Consider the following 18,321-nt stretch of genomic DNA (forward strand, 5'->3'; position numbering starts at 1 on the left):
TTAATTTAATAATTTAATTTAATTTAATTTAATTTAATTTAATTTAATTTAATTTATTATTTAATTTAATTATGTGCGGCCCAAACCAAATTTTCATCTTCTAATGTGGCCCAGGGAAGGTGAAAGGTTGGACACCCCTGTCTTAGATTATAATTCCAGAACAATATATTCAATGCTGAAAAGACTTATTTCTTATTGCCAATATTATGCCAGCTCATAACAGTCCATTTAAGGCCCAGGTGCACAGATGTAGATAGTCCTTATAATAGTTCCCTAATAATATTTTCCAATATTTATGAAGGAATACTTTTCTCCATATGTTTGAATAGCAGTAATAATTGTAATAATAGGAACTGAACTTAGTTACATGTTCAGATAAAATGTCCAGTTGTAAGAGCAGATTGCATTCAAATGCATAAGAGTAAATGCAGTATCTTTTCTAGGAAGAGTACAAGAAAAGTCTGAATAAAAATGTAGCAGAAATACTATAGACATCTTAATATATCAGCAAATCATACTGATAGATCTCAGTGCCTTTAAATTCATATGTTCTTATACTGTATTTCTTCCACTTATCTATCTTCATACTTCATATATTCAGAAAATAGCAAGAAATAGCATTTTGAGAATCCCAATTCTTTTTGAAATAAAAACAAAAGCATTTCCTAGTTGTAAAGGCTTGAAACTCATTGTAAGAAAAAGTGAAAGCTTCACAGAAGTAATTTTCATTTGTACAATTGTAACTAATTCTGACAAAAAGTTAATAAGAATGCATCCCCATTTAAAGCATTCTGAGCAGTGCAATTGGAAATTGATCAGGTATTTATAAGTATATACAAATAAAAATGGGCATAACATTATTAATAAAACTAAAGGATCTTCATACAAATTAGACTTTAAAATAATCCCCAAAATACTGTAACAATACAATGGTTGAATATTCTGGAAAATCCATAAAACAAATTCTAAAGTGCTTTAACTAAAACATGTTATCTTAAATAAAACCAGTTTAAGAGTGCATTCAGTATGGGATAAAACACAGCCCAAAGATTGTCCTGTATTGTCTCAAAAACATGAGTGCAATTACATCCATAGATACTGCTAAAAACACCCTAAAATGTTTTGTTTCCAAAATCCTAGCATCAAAGAATGACAATGGAATGGAAGAGATTTACCCTGTTACTTTTTAAAGTGTGATGAAACCTGAAGGATGCCAAACTGCCATAACAATGGGGTACAAATCTTCTCCCACAGACAAAAATTGTAGGCTCTCAGAATGCTTGGAAACCTTCTCCACAGCTATAGGATAGGACAGATTACAAGTTTCTTCATATTCTGCACTTGCACTCTATTTTACTAGTTATTTTATTTGCATGCTGTCCTTAATCTAGGGCCATAGCTTGTTCTCCCAGGCAGACTGAGTTTTTAAAGTGTAATTTGCTGGAGGTTGAGTTTATACACACTCCCTTCAACAGGTCTATACCTTTAATAACAAGTCAGGGCTCTAATAACCTTGAAGTGTTTGTGGCAAACATTTCAAAGTAAGTAGCATGTTTTTTTCTGCAACACTTTGAAGTTTTTTTTCCCCTCCCTGGATGAAGTTTTTCCTATATTCTTATCCCTCCAGCAACAACTGTAGAATAAAATAAAAAAAAAAGAGGGGGAAGAGCACTATTTTCCACTCCCAAATACCCTTTACACTTATAACCCAAGTTTTTCAAAACAAGCATATGTGAACTGCTCGACTGCTCGATCAAAATGCATTACTGTCTGAGCTGGAGCAGAATTTGGAGGCTTTTATTCCGGCGGTTGACAAGATCGGCGGTGAGCCGCCAAGTGATAATTGCATCTGAACCTCGTAGCCAAGCCAAATCCGCTCTTGGAACAGTCGTCGTACCATGACATCTTGCCACTGGAGAAAAGAAAAAAAAAATGGTTTGGGTTCGTCCCCCCCGAGAAGAAAGAGAGTCCTTCAAATCGCGAACGTGCATAATTTGAGAGTTCTTCCTTTTGCAATCTTGTTTCCTACCCGATCGTTTGCAAGGCCAGTCTGAGAGGTGGGCAGTTCCTTGCTGGAAACCCGCCTCCTTGTCTGAAGCCTCACCTTTCTCCTTTCACCAAACCCAGCCTTAGACTCGGGCCGGCTGCTCGCCAGTGCGTTCCCTCTTCGCCATGCCGGGTTCTGAGGCGCTCCTTGCGCTCTTGATCTCGCCCCTTCTGCTTGCTTTGGCCCTTGTTCTCTCGAGCCCTTGGAGGCTCCTAGATTCCCAGCCGCCTCTAGATTTGTTGAGGGAGCTGAAGCAGCGGCAGCAAGACCTGAGTCGCCTGGCAGCCTCTGCCCAAGCGCGCGCTTCTCTATCCGCCGCAAGGCGCGCAGAGGTCGCAGAGCCTTTGGGTTGCGCGCAACTGAACGGCCTGAGCGATGTGGGCGTGGTAGGTGCTGGCATCACGAAGCTGGTGCTGAGGGCAGTTCTGTCGCCCGGTGGCGAGGAAATCGCCCTGAAATCCGTGCACTGGACAGGCGTCGACGTGAGTCGCTGTGTTCAACGCTACGGCCACGCGGAAGGTTGTTTCCAGCTCGCTGCTTACAAGCTGTTGAAGGAGACGATTCTGCTGCAGACTCTGGATCACGAAGGGATCATTAAGGCACGTAGTACCCGCCAGCGCGCTCGGGAAGGAGGGCAGGAGACCCATCCTAAGAGCCTAACTGGATGTTTTGCATAGTTGTAAATGCTGTACCTTTCTTAAGATATCTTACTAATTACGTTTCTTCCCACTTTATTTATTTATTTTGTTTATTTAATTTGTCAATCGCTTACAAGATAATAGGTGTAAGTATATACATAGTTATGAATACATGAAATGGGTACATATAAGAAAAATAAAAGGAACAGTAGGACAGGGACGGTAGGCACATTGGTGTGCTTATGCACGCCCCCTACTGAGGAAAGGGGTGAGGTCAATTGTAGACAGTCTAAGGTTAAAGTTTTTGGGGTTTGGGGAAGAAACCACAGAGTCAGGTAGAGTATTCCAGACATTGACCACTCTGTTGCTGAAGTCGTATTTCCTGCAATCAAGTTTGGTGTGGTTAACCTTGAGTTTATATCTGTTGTGTGCTCTTGTGTTGTTATGGTTGAAGCTGAAGTATTCATGGACAGGTAAATCATTGCAATGTATGATTTTATATACCATACGTAGGTCAGACCGAAGACGGCGTAATTCAAGGCTTTCTAGGTCTAGAATTTCAAGTCTGGTGGCATAAGGTATTCTGCGATGAGTAGAGAACTCTTCTTGTGAAATATTTCTGGACTTTCTCAACTGTGCTAATATCAGATACGTAATGTGGATTCCAGACTGATGAGCTGTATTCGAGTATTGGTCTAGCAAATGTTTTGTATGCTCTAGTTAGTAGTGTGATATTATCAGAGAAAAAGCTACGTAGGATTAGGTTAACAACTCTTAATGCCTTTTTGGCTATGTAGTTACAGTGGGCTCTAGCACTTAGATCACTAGAGATGAGTATTCCAAGGTCCTTTACAGAGCTTGGATTATCAACAAGGTCTTGACTATTCAGCTTGTATTTTATTTTCTGATTTTTTTTTGCCAATATGTAAGACAGAGCATTTATTTGTTGAGATTTGAAGTTGCCATTTGTTTGACCATTCTGATACATAGTCAAGATCTTTTTTTTTTTTTTTAAAACAAGTTTTATTAATTTTTAAAACACACAAATTATCATTATTCATTACATGTTTAAACCTTTTTCCCTTGTAAATTTAACAAGTCAGATAAATTATGATTCTGTTTTAAACCATTTCCATATAATATACCAAAACCTCTTATTCAATTTCTCTTTACTTCTCTTTACTCTTATTCAATATCATTATTATTATTTCATCTGTTTCTTTCTGACTTAGTTACCATTATTCTCATTCTATATTTCTACAAGTTTTTACCAATTCTCTCCCCAAAAAGACATATACACACAACACACAAAACATAAAAAAATATCTTTTGGAAAGTAACTTGGACCCAGGTGTCTCTCTCTTCATGGACTTCAATTATATTCATGCTCATCTTACATATCATTACTTATTTTATTTACCATTCTAAGCCTTCTATATTAACTTCTCCACATATTTCACACTTCTTAATTCTACCTTAATTAATCATCTTAGTTTAAATCATTATATTTGTATCTTTTGTCCATTTTTATCATCCCTTTGTCTCATCCCTTATGAAAAAAAGAAAATCAGTTTCTCCTGAAATCATTAATCAGAGTATGATGCCTTTCTATCTCCCCCTAAGTTAATCAAATTAATCTTTAAAATAATATCTAATACCCAATCAGATTTTGCTTGGTACATTCTATCTAACTAATACATCCAACACAATTAAGTGCATAATTAGAGAATAAATCCAAATATTAAAAAGAAATACTATAATAAAAATTTTATAATAACATCAATACCATAATTTTATTAAACTCTTTAATTAAAACAATATTCTAAACCTCTCCTATTATTAAGTTTTAAAACCAATCATTTTTAAACATTTTAACATTTTAATCTCTTATCAACTCTTAAACCATTGCAATACTACCATCTCATCTTATGTACCTTGCAAAATCTTTTTTTTTTTAAAAAAAATTATACTTTATCCATTATCCATAAAAATTCCTTTTTCCATTTAATTTCAAAACGTTGTAGCTTTTCTCCACCTTTTCCCTTTCTTTCTTTTCCCAACAAACCTTTCTACCCCCTTCTTCTAGCCTCTGCCTTACCGGCTTCCCTTCTCTGTCGTATTTCTTTTCCCCTTTGTTTACAATCATCATATTGGTTTTGCACTTTATTTTTCCCTTTCTTAAATGTTTTTTAGATCTTAAGTCCTTAAATCCTTTAGTTTTCTTCTTTTCTCTTCTTTTCTTTTCTTTCTCTCTTCCTTTTTTTCTGGATCAAATTCTGAGATTCATTAAAGATGGCTCCTTCCTTTCTTTCTTGTTCCTCTGCTGTCTTCATCTGTTGTAATTTTTGTTGATAATTAGTAAGCGCCATTTCTAAGAAAAGGAAAGCTTCTTCCACACCATTTCTTAGTTCCTCAACAGAAAGAGCCATTATAAATCTTCTTTTCTTTTCTCCTTCTTTCTTCTTACAACAACCAGAATATTCAAAAGAAAATAAAAAAGATAGAACAGTCCCAAAGTTATCAATCAGTCCAAACCAAGGCAGAGTTCTCACTTTCTCCTTCTGGGGTGATATCAATCAAAGAGAAAGAAAGTCCATAATCTGTTTAAAGTCTTGTTTCAATATATTCTAGTCTTCAAATCCTTAAGGCATCTGCTCCAACAAATCTTAGCATACAAATATTTTCTTTTAATCCTCTCTCTTCCCACTCATCGCTTAAAACCAATTTCCACCTAAAAATAGGTTTCTTAATATCCAGTTATTTATTCCGTAGGAAAAGAGGGAAAGCTATCCTTTCAGCACCTTCAAGCAGCCGCTTTTTTCCTCTTCTGGCAGGTATTATTCAGAAAGTCATACTTTTCAGGAATTTTATTAAATATGTCTTAGAGTCCTAGGAGCCAAGAAAAACTTTCTCCTCTCAATCACTTTCTCCACTTCCTCCTGCGCATTCTTACCCGGCTGCCAGCTTCTTTGTGGCGGCCATTACGGACGCCGCTGCGTCCTGGGAAAGGGGTTCTGCCGGCCAGGGAGGGTCTGCAACACCCCAGTCCCTTCTCCGGATCCCCTACCTTCAGCTGCCCCTGCAGGTGCAGCCTAGCTCCTCGCACCCGGCTGGGTCGGAGCCCCAAAAACGCTAGCGCGGCAGGGATCGCGCAGCCGCAAATCCCTGCCGCGCTGGCCGACAAACCGGAAGCTCGTCAAGATCTTTTTGAAGGGTAGCAGTATTGTCTGTGTTATTGAACAGCTTTCAACCACGTGATGGTTGAACATGCTTAATCCAAGATTATTGATCTTTACACAATGTAAGGTAATAGCCCGATCCTACTTTCCTGTCCTCGATTAGTAGTTTCAAAGTTGTAGCTCATGACAGTTCACTGGGAATGGATATCAATATCTATAAGCTGATTCATGGCAGAATAGTGTATAAATTTTTAAAAATGAATCCACTGGTTTTGTCATACGACCAGATTTAAGCACTCAAATATTCTTTTTTTAAATCTAACCTCAGATTAATAGCTTTTAGAAGGAAATGTTACAGATATATTTTCTTTTGTAAATTATTTTATATGCAATGCAACAAGTATGCCTGTTCTTCCAACATTCCTTTGATTAGTTTAAAGGGGTCCTATTCTAGGTTTACATACAACACACATAAAATCAGTCACATGATGACTGATCAATTAAAAAAAATTCCTAGCTGGATTTGTTGGAGGGGACAGTGCATATTTGGAGTAAAATGCAGGATTGCTGCTATATTACTCAAATATTTAAACATGCACCTTGTAAATTCCAGAAATTTGCTACTACAAAATATGAAGGCAGCTTAGTTTAATGGCTTTAAAGAGGATTAGTCAAATTAATGGTGAGTTAGGCTTTTCGTGGCCATGTTTCATAAATATCTTACTAACCTCTTGAGTATCACAGTGGTGATTAATCTTGAGGTCTTGAGGTCTTAGTCTTGAGGTGTTGATAATGTGCAAGTGTGCTGCAATCCTTTCCACTAAATGTGCTGGTTGATGCTGTTGGCAGTATTAGTCTTGTGATACCTGAACATTCCCTGCAGATGAAAGTGTGTGCTGACTCTTGGCAGGTCTTGGAAATTGAGTGTGGTTGACCTTATTCAGTTCTTGGATTTGTGACCATGTGGGAATTTTAGGACTATTAACTAGGCTGAGAAGTAGACTAAGAATATGTCAGAGAAAGGCAGAGACAAACTATTGCATTGTCAAGAAAATGCACAATAGTGAAAAATACTATATTTAAACACCTGAAGGGCCATAGGGTTCCATTTTGGAATAGCATATGTTAGGAAACAATAATAGGAGAAATTTCATGCTTATATGCCTTGCTTGTAAGCTTTCTTTGGGCAGCCCAATTTGGCTCCAGGGGCTCTGATGCATGCAGCCCTCAAGATGTTTTCTCTCCCATGGTTTACTGATACTTTCTGTAAGAAAGCCATAATATTTATTTAGCGGGGGGAAAGGTAAAAGTGGGGAGTATCATAAAAAATATGCCAGTTGAGCTTGCAGTATTAAATAAAATAAAAAAAAATGATCTCAAACATAAAGTACAGTGGATAACATCTAATCTGAATTCACTTTCTTGGTCTGATTATTGTTTATGACCCGACAGAGCTTATAACTGGAGGAAACCCACAAAAAACAATTTTCTAAACCTCTTTGAAAGAAAATTACTCTTGGATGATTTAGTGGTAAATAAACACAAGTAAGAATAAAGAGTTATCTGGGAGGTATAAACCCTTAACTTCAAGATGAAGATGAATTAACTTGATTAACTTCTACCAACAGGCTTGGGTTCAACTATGTAAGGCAACATTTACTGTAGTAAGAGCAGTTGGGTTTTTAAATAAATCTTCATTTGACCTTTCTTACCATTAGCAAAATATATTTGGGGTTTTGTTTTTTTTGCAAAGAATTAATTTCTGTATTTTGCATCTGTATTAATACCTCATTCTGCTTTTCTCCTGACAGCTGCATGGTCAATGCTATAATAATAGCCTATATCCTGAAATGAAAGTGGTTTCCATGCTGGAGCTTGGAACCCCTTTGGAGATGATTCAGCTTCTGCAGATCCCCTGGGAAGAGCGATTTAAAGTAAGGAGACAAAAGGCAAAATGGGTTTTATCAGTAGTGCTAGACCCAATCCTGAATCATTCCGTGATAGAAGGAAGGGTCTGGGGAAGATCTTTGCTATTAAAAATATGATATTAAACTTCTGTGTAAATCTGTGGACATGCCATTCCTGGAGACATTCTAGCTCATATAAATCTTTGGGCCTGGAAGCTATTAGAAGTATTGTAACACATCAGTGTCAATATATCTGTAAACATATATAGGCAGGAGCAAATTCTCTGCACTGACATTTCTGGACTGTTTCAAAGGCAACTTATCTACACTATACTACTAATAGTTGAACTTAGAATGTATATTCAAGGTGCAGTTAAACAATATAGAAAAATAGGCTGTAATCCCATTACATTTTTACATTAGATCAACATATACACTAAGACCTTAAGTTTTTTCCATAAGAGATATGTTGTAATTCCAGTGAATTGTGCATTAAGCTGCAAAATAGTAGGAAGAAAGAAAGGTAGACTGCTGATGTTATAATGTAAGAAAACCTCTTATTTGTTTACCATCTCTCTTTCAGATTTGTCTGGATCTGGTAGAACTGCTCTATTACTTGGCAAATTCTCCTCTGGGTTCCATTGCTCTTCTAGACTTCCAACCAAGGCAATTTGTTATGGTGAATGGGCTCCTGAAAGTTACAGACCTGGATGATGTGAGCACTGAGGAGCTGTCTTGCAAAAGAGATCAAGATTGCATTCTCAAATTCCCCACAAAAACCTTCTTTCTCAAATGTGCCAGCCATAGGAATTGTAAAGGAATAAATGAGAAACGGAATCTTTTCAATGCATACAGGTAAGTGGGATACATTTAAAAGAAGAACTGGAGAAGAACACCACACTTTAGCAGTTTCCTTCATTTAGTATTTCCTTTTTTGTCAGACTTCTCCAACTACTGTCTTCTGGTGCAATCCTCAGAATTCTAGCTGTGAAGACCAGCGTGTCTGGAACTCTGGGTCTTTTACACAATACATCTGGAATGCTAATTTATAGGAAGTTGTTCTACATTGCTATAATTCTTTAAATATTAGTGCATGGTACTTAGTAGTATTTAGACTACAATTAGCATGGTTATCATTCATAAATGCTTTTTCCAGAAACCATATATTAAGCTACTTTTGGCTTGCTTTTGAAAATTCCTCAGGCTTGGGGAATAACATACTGAACAAACTTAGAGTAATGTTTAGATCCAGGCAAACAGGTGGTACTAATAAGTATGTACTAACTTTACTAGGAAGCAACAAAAAATGTAAGTATATATTTTATAGCAGACACAGAACCAAAAAAAGTGTTCTTTACATTAATTAGTATGGATATAACATTATTAAAATTTTTGCTGAGATAAAACTAGTAGCGCTTATGTGCAAGAAGCTCTTGAGTCTTCTTCCTGCATGACTCACCTTATTAGAAAATGAAAGGTAGCTCATTCTCAGAGCAACTAATATATGGAGAGCACCTTATTAGAAAATGAAAGGTAGCTCATTCTCAGAGCAACTAATATATGGAGAGCACCAGGTTGGAGAAAGTTGATTATCATCTGGGAAACTAAGGTTGAGAGACACTTGCAAATAATGTATGTCTGTTTAAAACATGATTTCTTGGCTGGATTTGTATGCTATACAATGATATACTGCTTGTCTTTTATAAAGATTTTATAAAGCCTTAAAAATCCAAAGGCCTCCCCTGGCATTGGGCCAGGATGTTGGACAAAGTTGGTTTAGTAATGGTTGTTTCTTATTTAATATCTTTATTTCTCTTTTAACTCCAGAGTGGCAATTAGTGAGTTGGGTGGCAATTAGTGGGTTCATATAAATTGAATAAATAAATAAGCTAAGATGTATTATGGCTTAACATGATCTTTAAATCCTGCAGGTGACTTTGCCATAATTAGCTCATGAGAGTGGGATCAAAGATTCAGACAGTTCTTTAAAATTAGTATATTGCTGAATTTGCATACTTTAAACAAGAAATTGTGAGTTTCTTTGAATTAGTTAATGAATTTTCTCTTGCCAAGTCACATGGACTGATGCCTCTCTTATCTCATTATATCTTCTTCTTCTCAGGCACAAAAACTGGGCAAATGTTGTTTACAAATGGGATATTTCAAATATGTTCCAATTCATTTCTGGGAGGCTTATGGACAAAACTGGAAACATCATTTCAATAACAAAGATATTTGAGAAACAATGATAATTTGTGAGATTCATTGTGGGGTGAACCAAACACATCAATAAAAATAAATAAAAAGCCATTTTTGGTATAACGTAGGATAAGACATATTTTTCTGTTCTGAATTTAGCTCTAACCAAGAAGCTTCAATTTCAATTTGTTAGAAGATATAAGATTTAGGATTTTTGTTATCAATCTTTACTAAAATTTAGAAGATTTCTGTTTTAATAAGTAAGGCTTCATATATGTTTTTAGGTATTTCTTCACGTATCTCTTACCTCATACTGCACCTATTGCTTTGCAACCAATTCTGAAGGACATCTTAAATGCCACCGGTAAGTGCTAGTTCAAAATATTAAAGATATGTATAAAATGTTTATATAAAGCACTGCTTTACAGTATTTTTTGCCTTAAAACATTCATCTCCCCTCTGCATGTAGGTGATTTACGATATGGAGCCAATGAAACTTTACGAGCTTTCCAAAAAGTTTTGCATTTGTACAAGTCAGGACTTTATCTGCAGAAAAAGCCTTCTCACCTAAAAGGTATGGATCTCATAACTAGTGAGGAAGATCATACTAAATGCATAAGGACCTGACTCAGTTAAAATGTGCTTAATTAAAGCCCGTTGTAATCAATGGGAGATGTAGCTTGGTGAACCTAAATCCCTCTCAGACTTGACTCATTAGATTTTGATAAAATTAGCTTTCCCTAAAAAGGGACCTCTGAATACATTTACTTCATTTTGGGAGCTTTTCTTTTGAACAACTCTCAAGCATTAGTAAACCTAGGATGGGAAATGAGGGCATACCTTCTAGTGCTGATACTAATGAGTCTTATCAGCCATACTCCTCTGCTATTATTTATACAACATACATCTGAAAAGTCAATCAACTTCAAAGCAGCCAAGCTTCACATGCTTGATTATCTTTTAAGATAATATTGTGCATATAACTATGGGAGTTGAGATTGGTCTACATGAACACCTTAGGCTCCCCTCTTAATGCGTACTGAGCCCTACCTGATATTTTAAAATGTTTAATAAAACCAATATATAAGGAAATGACATTTATAAAGCAAAACTTTGTAACTATTTGTGGTAATGCTTTTAGACTCCATTAGTGTTTTCCTGGGATATTAGAGAACTTTAGTGGAGAGGAAGCTAATTTACTTGTAGAAGATTTTCCTGACCATAGTGGACATTTTGTGAATAGGCAGATTTCCCATGGCAACCATTTTGTAGGTGCATCTATTATAAACTTCAACTTTCCAAATGCACCTTAGGCTCCAAAGATGGCCTACTACAACACTAGAGTATGGTGTTTGGGGTCATAGCCCCATTTCTAATTCATATATCATGGGTTGAGTAATGGCTTATCTTCTAAACATTCTAGTTTTTAGATGGTATGCTAAGGTCAGTTTCATTATGAATAAGTTTATTGATTTCTTTTGCAATGCTTTTTAAATTGGGGAGATATTGCTAGAGCTTGAAAATTCCGGCAGGAATGCTTGAAGAATGGAACTCCTGCTTTTTCATGTAATAAATTCTACATCCTTCTAAATGAAAAAATAGAGTCAATGATTACAATGAAGGCTGTCAAAAGAGATAAGAGTTAAATGTTATGGCTTTCCACACTGCTAATAAAGAGTACCTCTGGTATGTGTAAGAAACAAGATTTATGACTGTTTTGCTAGACATGCCTGGGAAGATAAATTCTGGTTGGGATGCAAAATCTTAAAATATCCTTTCCATTTTTCTCATTTCTTGAATACTTCTGAGTTTCCAACAGGTACATAGTAGTAATCCTTTATCTTTTCTTCCTACCACCAGAATATTTTGTTGTAAAGGGATTCTACAGTATGGATACAGAGGACTATAAGTGTTGGCCTTCCTATAGCCCTTTGAGATGCATGTTGTCGGTTCATAATGTAGAGGAAGCTGCCTCCATTTGCAATTACCATCCACAGTGCCAACATTTTATCATCACTTCACAGAGAACATGGACAGGTGAGAATGGATGGCATTATGAACACCATTTAGGCATTTTCCTAAAAGATCCATAAAAGATTCACAGAAGAATGTAGGCATGCTTTTACTTGGATTTGAGTCAGTTTAAACTCTGGAGGAAAGAGATTCATGTCAGTTTAACACTACCAACTGCTTGCAAAGATCTTCACATATTTTGTGCAATGTTTGACAGGGCATTCATCTGTATATGCATACAGCTCTGACCATAAGCAGGAATCCTGAAAAGGGAAATTTTCTGATTCAAAATAGGTTATCAGCATTTTTAGAGAAAAGCACGTACAAAAAAAAATTGCAGAACCATGAACAGCTTTGTAAACACCCAACATAAGAAATGCAGGGGATATCTCCACATCCTCTTATTTTAGTTCTACTTTGGGGCAGGTGACCATTCAAAACATTCAAGGTAAGTAGCTTTTTTACGAGTTGGCTTCATCTGTTTTATCAGCTTCACAGATTTTGCTCTAAGTTAAACTGAATTTTGTTAATTTTAAAGAATACATTTTTAATCTATTTTTTTCCTGTACCATCAGGCACAGATTTGAGATATGCTATATCAAGATGCATATTTTTGCCGATGACATAAAATTATTCAGTACTATAGATAATTCTGTTGTTTTCCAAAGTGATCTCGACTATGTGTCTGAATGGTATCTATTTTGGCAACTTCAAATTTCGATCAATAAATGCTCTGCCTTACATATTGGTAAACGTAATCAGTATGTCAAGTATAAGCTAGGTGGCACTGAACTAGCTGATGACCCTCACTTTGTCAAGAACTATGTGTATTTATCTCTGATAATCTGTGCTCCAAAGTTCACTGTAACAGTGTTGCTAAAAGAAGCATTAAGAGTTGTAAATTTAATTTTGTGCAGGTTTTTTTCTGGAAACATTGTATTGCTAATTAGAGCTTATAAAACCTATGCTAGACCAATTCAACTATTTGGAATCCCCACCATATATCTGTACAATCAGTACAATTGAATGGGTTCAGAAGTATTCCACAAGAAAAGTCTTGCACTCTTCTGTACACAATATAATCCCCTAGTAGGCTCGAAATTCTCAGTTTGGATAACTTAGAACTGCGTCGCTTGCAGTCAGACCTAGGTATTACGTACAAAATTATAGGTAGTAATATTTTACCTGTAAATAACTTTTTTTGTTTTAATCGCATGCTAACAACCACTTTAAACTCAATGTAAATTGTTCTAAACTTGACTGTAAAAAATATGATTTCTGTAATAGAATTGTCAAAGTCTGGAATGCTCTACCTGATTCAGTTGTTTCATCTATAAATGTTCACAGTTTCAGTCACAAATTGACTTCCGTGGACCTTAAGTGGTTAGTAGAGGAGGTTTGCATAAGTGCACTAACATGGCTATCGTCCCTGTCATTGTATTTTTATTCTTTTATTCTAGTTCTCATTTTTGTTTGACAAATTCTAATAAATAAATAAATAAATATTTTGATTCATGAATCTACATCAGATTCCCTCCCTTCCCGATTGAAACTGGTTTACTCTCTGATTACATTTTTACATTCTACTATCAAAGACAGAATAAGTAATTCATGTTGTATACAACTTTTGTATAAAATACCTTGGGTATCCAAGTTAAAAGTTCTAAAAATTAGAACTTCTCTTATAATATTTATGATAATAATTTTTATATCTCCAAAGCAACATGCTTCATGAATGTCCTTTAATTAACATTGCTTACAACCTTCCATTGAATGCTGATGTTACCTAATTTGGGTAATGAAACATCCGCAAGAAAACAACCAAGCTCAGAGAGCACCAAGGGGCCCTCATCTCAACCCTGAGCTATAAATATTCTTCTTTATTGATACTGCAGTATATCTCTCTATAGGACAAAATAAAGGCTTGAATGGTTAAGCTCCTGATGCATTTAGGATTGGGTACAGAGGTGGTTTTTCAGTGTTTCCTCTTGAGATATAATCTGATCCAATAGACTAGCTTGAAGGTCAAGTCCGCCCTGGTGTTTTCCTATCCAAGTGCTAATTAGAACTGGCCTTTTTTAATTTCCAAGCCCAGACAACCAGACGTTACCCCCAGATTATTTTTATTTAATAAATTTCTGTAGACAAATTAGCAAGGAAAAGGAAATGAGTAAGTCTGAAGATTTTCCCAACCTGGAGCCTGTCAGATATGCTGGATTCCATATTCTACCATTTACATATAGTACACCTCTAGCTGAGGATAAAAGGAGTTCTAGGTCAAATTAAGCTGGGCAAGGTTGTTTTAAAGCATAAGGAAGCTTTTCCCAATGTTTCCAGATGTCTTGGATGACAACACCCGCTAAGCTTGAGTATGTGTTAAGTATGCCCTGCAGGTGTTGATTGATTCTGCTCAAGTCTGTGACATACTTTATACAGTCTAGACCCCTTGAGAATCATTGCACTATGTTGTTGAATTACTTTATCAATTTCTGCCCATCTTTCCTCTCTCTACCTTTATGGCCAGAAGAGGAATTTGCATTATAGGACTTCAGAGTATGGTATGGAACATGGTTTGGCCCTTATTGTGGAATGCTATGGTATGGAACATGGTTTGGCCCTTATCTGTAGAAATGCAGGAATCCTATGGTGACCAGGATCTAAAGCAGGGGTGTCCAACCTTGGCAACTTTAAGACTTGTGGACTTCAACTCCCAGAATTCCTCAGCCAGCAGCTGGCTGAGGAATTCTGGGAGTTGAAGTCCACAAGTCTTAAAGTTGCCAAGGTTGGACACCCCTGATCTAAAGCATTTCTGAAGTACAATAACATTTCCATTTAATCTTAACCTGTGTACGATTATCTTATTTACTGTTGTCAATATTCTTAGTCCTCTTTCACAGCATTTCAATTCTTCTTTTCCCTTTTCCCCTTCAGGGCGTCCTCTTGCTATTTTTCAAAGCAATTTGACCTACTTAATTCCAGGTAGTACCATGGAGGTTTATGTTAAACGATCTGCATCTACAAGAGGAAGTCTTTGATTGAGATGCTAGAGAAAACTTGGCATTGTTACTGGGACTGATGCTATCAACACCAATGGATTACATTATTTCTGCTGTGAAGCAATTATCTACACTAGTTTTATGTGAACAAATATTTCAATAATCAAATCTCTTTATTTAAGAACTTATCCAACCCAGAAGCATTTTGTAAACTGTTTCATAATTATAACTATGCAAGTCTCAATTTCAGCCACCACTGGGATTGGACAAATCGGCTTCATATATATATTCAAATCTGTGTTCTAATTTTTGTATATGTTTTAAAAAAGAAAAAGCATGTAAATGCATTTATTTTTCTATGGAATCGTCCTTCAGGGATACATTAATATAGGCTTTCTTTAATATATACATTTATATAGACACAATTTTCCTTAATTTAGATACTGTACACTATTTTATAACAAGGCAATGTGCAATTGGGGAAAAACCCAATTAATTTGTGTATTCTAATTTATTAAATGTATGCCGCCCACCTCCCAATGACTCTGGGCAGCTGTTAGTCCAGGAAGTACAAATTAATGTCGATATACACTTGACATTCTTTACAGTTTGGGGTAGATATTTCTTTCTGGATATGTTTATGTAACATATATTTTTAATATTTATTTTTTCTTCCATTCAATTGTGTCCAACTCTCAGAGACTCGCTGGACAAGTCCCTGGAGTTTTCCTGGCAAGGTTGTTCAGAAGTGATCTGTCATTGCTTCCTTCCTAGGGCTGAGAGAATAACTGGCCCAAGGTAATGCAGCTGGTTGTGTGCCTTAGGCGGGAATAGAAGTCAGTCTCCTCATTCCTAGCCTGATGCCTTAACCATTCTATCAAACTGGTTGTTTCTGTAATATTTAACTTTATCTAGATATGGTTGAGCCAAGTGCAAATGCACGCAGAAAGGTTTACCAGTAGCTAAGTAACAATTTATCATTTTCAGCAACATTATTCTAGTACTACTATTCTAGTTCAGGTTTTAATATGTCCTTTTAATTTCCACCCATTTCCTTGGGTATAAGGAAACTGTCCTGACAACTTTCAAGACAGATTTTTAAAACACATCTGTAAACTAGAAATCTTTACATTTTAACAACACTGGCAGCAAATTCCTGTGCCTCCCCATCCTTACATCTTGCCAGAAGCCAAATTAAAGTTTGAATTGTGCTCAGCCTCTTTTATTTTCTTTCTGTCTCACAGGCATGTTTATCTAATTTAAACTGCCCTTGAGGAGAGAGAGTTAAACCTTTTGTTAAAACTGCTAATGACACCTTTGAAGGATAAATATTTCCAAATCACTGTTTTCATTTACCCTGTTTTCCCTAACAAAAGATATTTTAAGGGACTTTGCATCTGATTAGTTAAATTTCCAGCATTTATTCTGGCTAAATTAACTTTTTCCAGTTTCAAACTTTAAAATAATAGCTTGAACCTATTGTTATTGAATAATGTAGCCCACAAAAAGAAAAAATGGAGACATCATTTTATATAATATTGTTTTGATTATTTTAATTAAGTGTGATATGTTTAAAGTTTTGTACTAATCTTGAAGGTTGTTCAGTATTACTTTCAGTGAAAGAAATCCTGCTGAGCAAAATGTTCAATAACTTGTATGCATATCTGTCAGATTTTTTAAAAATATATTTTTCATTCTGATCATGGATTGTTGTCCCTTTAAAAATGTTTCATCTTTTTCTATTTAATAACTAAAAATTTTAAGATACAATTGAACACTACTTTCAATTGTTAACACGACAATTCTAGCTTCAAGGAAAAATTAGCTGTTTCATTTATCGTCCTCTCAATTCATAATTTTATATAATAATTCATTAAACTTGTATACCACCTGATTTTCAATGATTCTGGGCAGGTCATAATAACCATGGAAGTTAGAATAAAACATAAAAAATAAAAAAGATAGGAAGCACAATGAAACAAGAGGTCTCCCACTCCTTTACCAAAGGCCTTGATGGAAAGTCAAGTCTTCACAGCTCTTCTAAACAACACCAGAGTGGGGGCCATCCAGATCTTGGTGGGGAACCTCATTTCAGAGTGTAGGATCTATTACAGAGAAGGTGTGCATCTAGAGTCCTCACAGATAATATTGTTTAATCAAAGGAAAGTGGAGCACACCAACTATAAATTATGGTTCTTGGAAAAAACTGCTACTGAACTTAAAGCTATTAACCATTCAGGAGATACAGATGTACAAGAATGTACCTTGTAACTAAGGTGACAGGTTTATATGTGATTGACAGGAGCATCAATGCGAATACAGATGTGTAGAGCAGCCAGGGAAGATCTTATGCTAAACTACAACCCCAGTTAGTAAACCATCATGACAAGCTGTACATTACAGACATAGTATGGTCTATGCATGGGTTCAAGTGTACTATGGAACATGCAAGTGCCCAAGAATGCTGAGACTATCTGGGCATCATGGAAGAAAGCTTAGCCTCATAGCAACATTTCCTAAATCACAAAATATTATGATGAGGCAACATGAGTTTAAGATGTAGGCATTTTTGAAAGTTTTCGTTTAACTGTAGCACAGGAGCACTTGTATGTACACGCACACATGCTGAATATAAGAAACTTCTGTTGCACAGCTGGATCCCAAATTATATCCATTCTAGAATAATGTTTTTAGAAGGTCAAAATTCTTACGTGGTCAACATATTTTCCAGTAATTCTCATATCCTACTATAATATGAAAAAATATGTTTTTCCAGTTGATGATTAAGGGTGAGGCACTGACTGATTGGAGGGGCAAATTACTACAGGGCAGGAATTCTAAATCTCTGCTCCTGCTTTTTCATGGGTGTGGGATAAACAAAAATCTCTCTTCCAGGCATGGGAAAAGTATCCTGAAGAAAACATACTGAAGGAGAAAAAATGTTCAGAAGCAAAAGGAACAAGTCCTCACAGTTCCTATAATAATGTTGCTTGTTCTTACACAAACTGCTGGTAAAATTTAAATAACTGCAGTGTCCTTCAGCTGCATTTTACTGGGAGGGGTGTGTATATGCTGTTACACACACTTGCTATTGCATTATAATAATTTTGGCTCAAAGGCAATTTAAACAAGGATGTTCCCAACATACTTTAAGCTTGCCTATACCATCCACGTTGACGACTTATGATTCTAAAATACATATTTTGATCCTTTGGAGGCAGAAGTTGACATTCTGTGGTGGCTCTCTGTAAGGAACCAGAGGTTTGCACCAATACAGAATTTGGATAGTGTTAATGTGTGTTGTTAAGGCCTCATTAACCACAATTGCATACCCCTTCTTTG

General features: G+C 35.9%; 1 protein-coding gene across 1 annotated transcript; it reads left to right on the top strand.

Annotated features, from left to right (window-relative positions):
- The first annotated feature begins 2,104 nt into the window (after positions 1–2,104).
- LOC113420359 (extracellular tyrosine-protein kinase PKDCC-like) lies at positions 2,105–16,682 on the top strand. Its single transcript, XM_026680236.2, has 7 exons — positions 2,105–2,646; positions 7,676–7,798; positions 8,355–8,626; positions 10,255–10,334; positions 10,440–10,544; positions 11,831–12,007; positions 14,915–16,682. The coding sequence occupies exons 1-7, from the start codon at positions 2,173–2,175 to the stop codon at positions 15,016–15,018; spliced, it is 1,335 nt and encodes a 444-aa protein (XP_026536021.2). The 5' UTR covers positions 2,105–2,172; the 3' UTR covers positions 15,019–16,682.
- Positions 16,683–18,321: the final 1,639 nt, after the last annotated feature.

This window comes from Notechis scutatus, chromosome 1, assembly GCF_049901735.1.
Source record: "Notechis scutatus isolate UNSWTSFEM ecotype Mainland chromosome 1, rNotScu1.2, whole genome shotgun sequence".
Classification (NCBI taxonomy): Eukaryota; Metazoa; Chordata; class Lepidosauria; order Squamata; family Elapidae; genus Notechis; species Notechis scutatus.

Coding starts and splice junctions, on each gene's coding strand:
- LOC113420359 (XM_026680236.2), top strand. CDS start 2,173: ATGCCGGGTTCTGAGGCGCTCCTTGCGCTCTTGATCTCGCCCCTTCTG. Junction 7,799..8,354: donor CCTGGGAAGAGCGATTTAAA/GTAAGGAGACAA, acceptor TCTCTCTTTCAG/ATTTGTCTGGATCTGGTAGA. Junction 10,335..10,439: donor GGACATCTTAAATGCCACCG/GTAAGTGCTAGT, acceptor CTCTGCATGTAG/GTGATTTACGATATGGAGCC.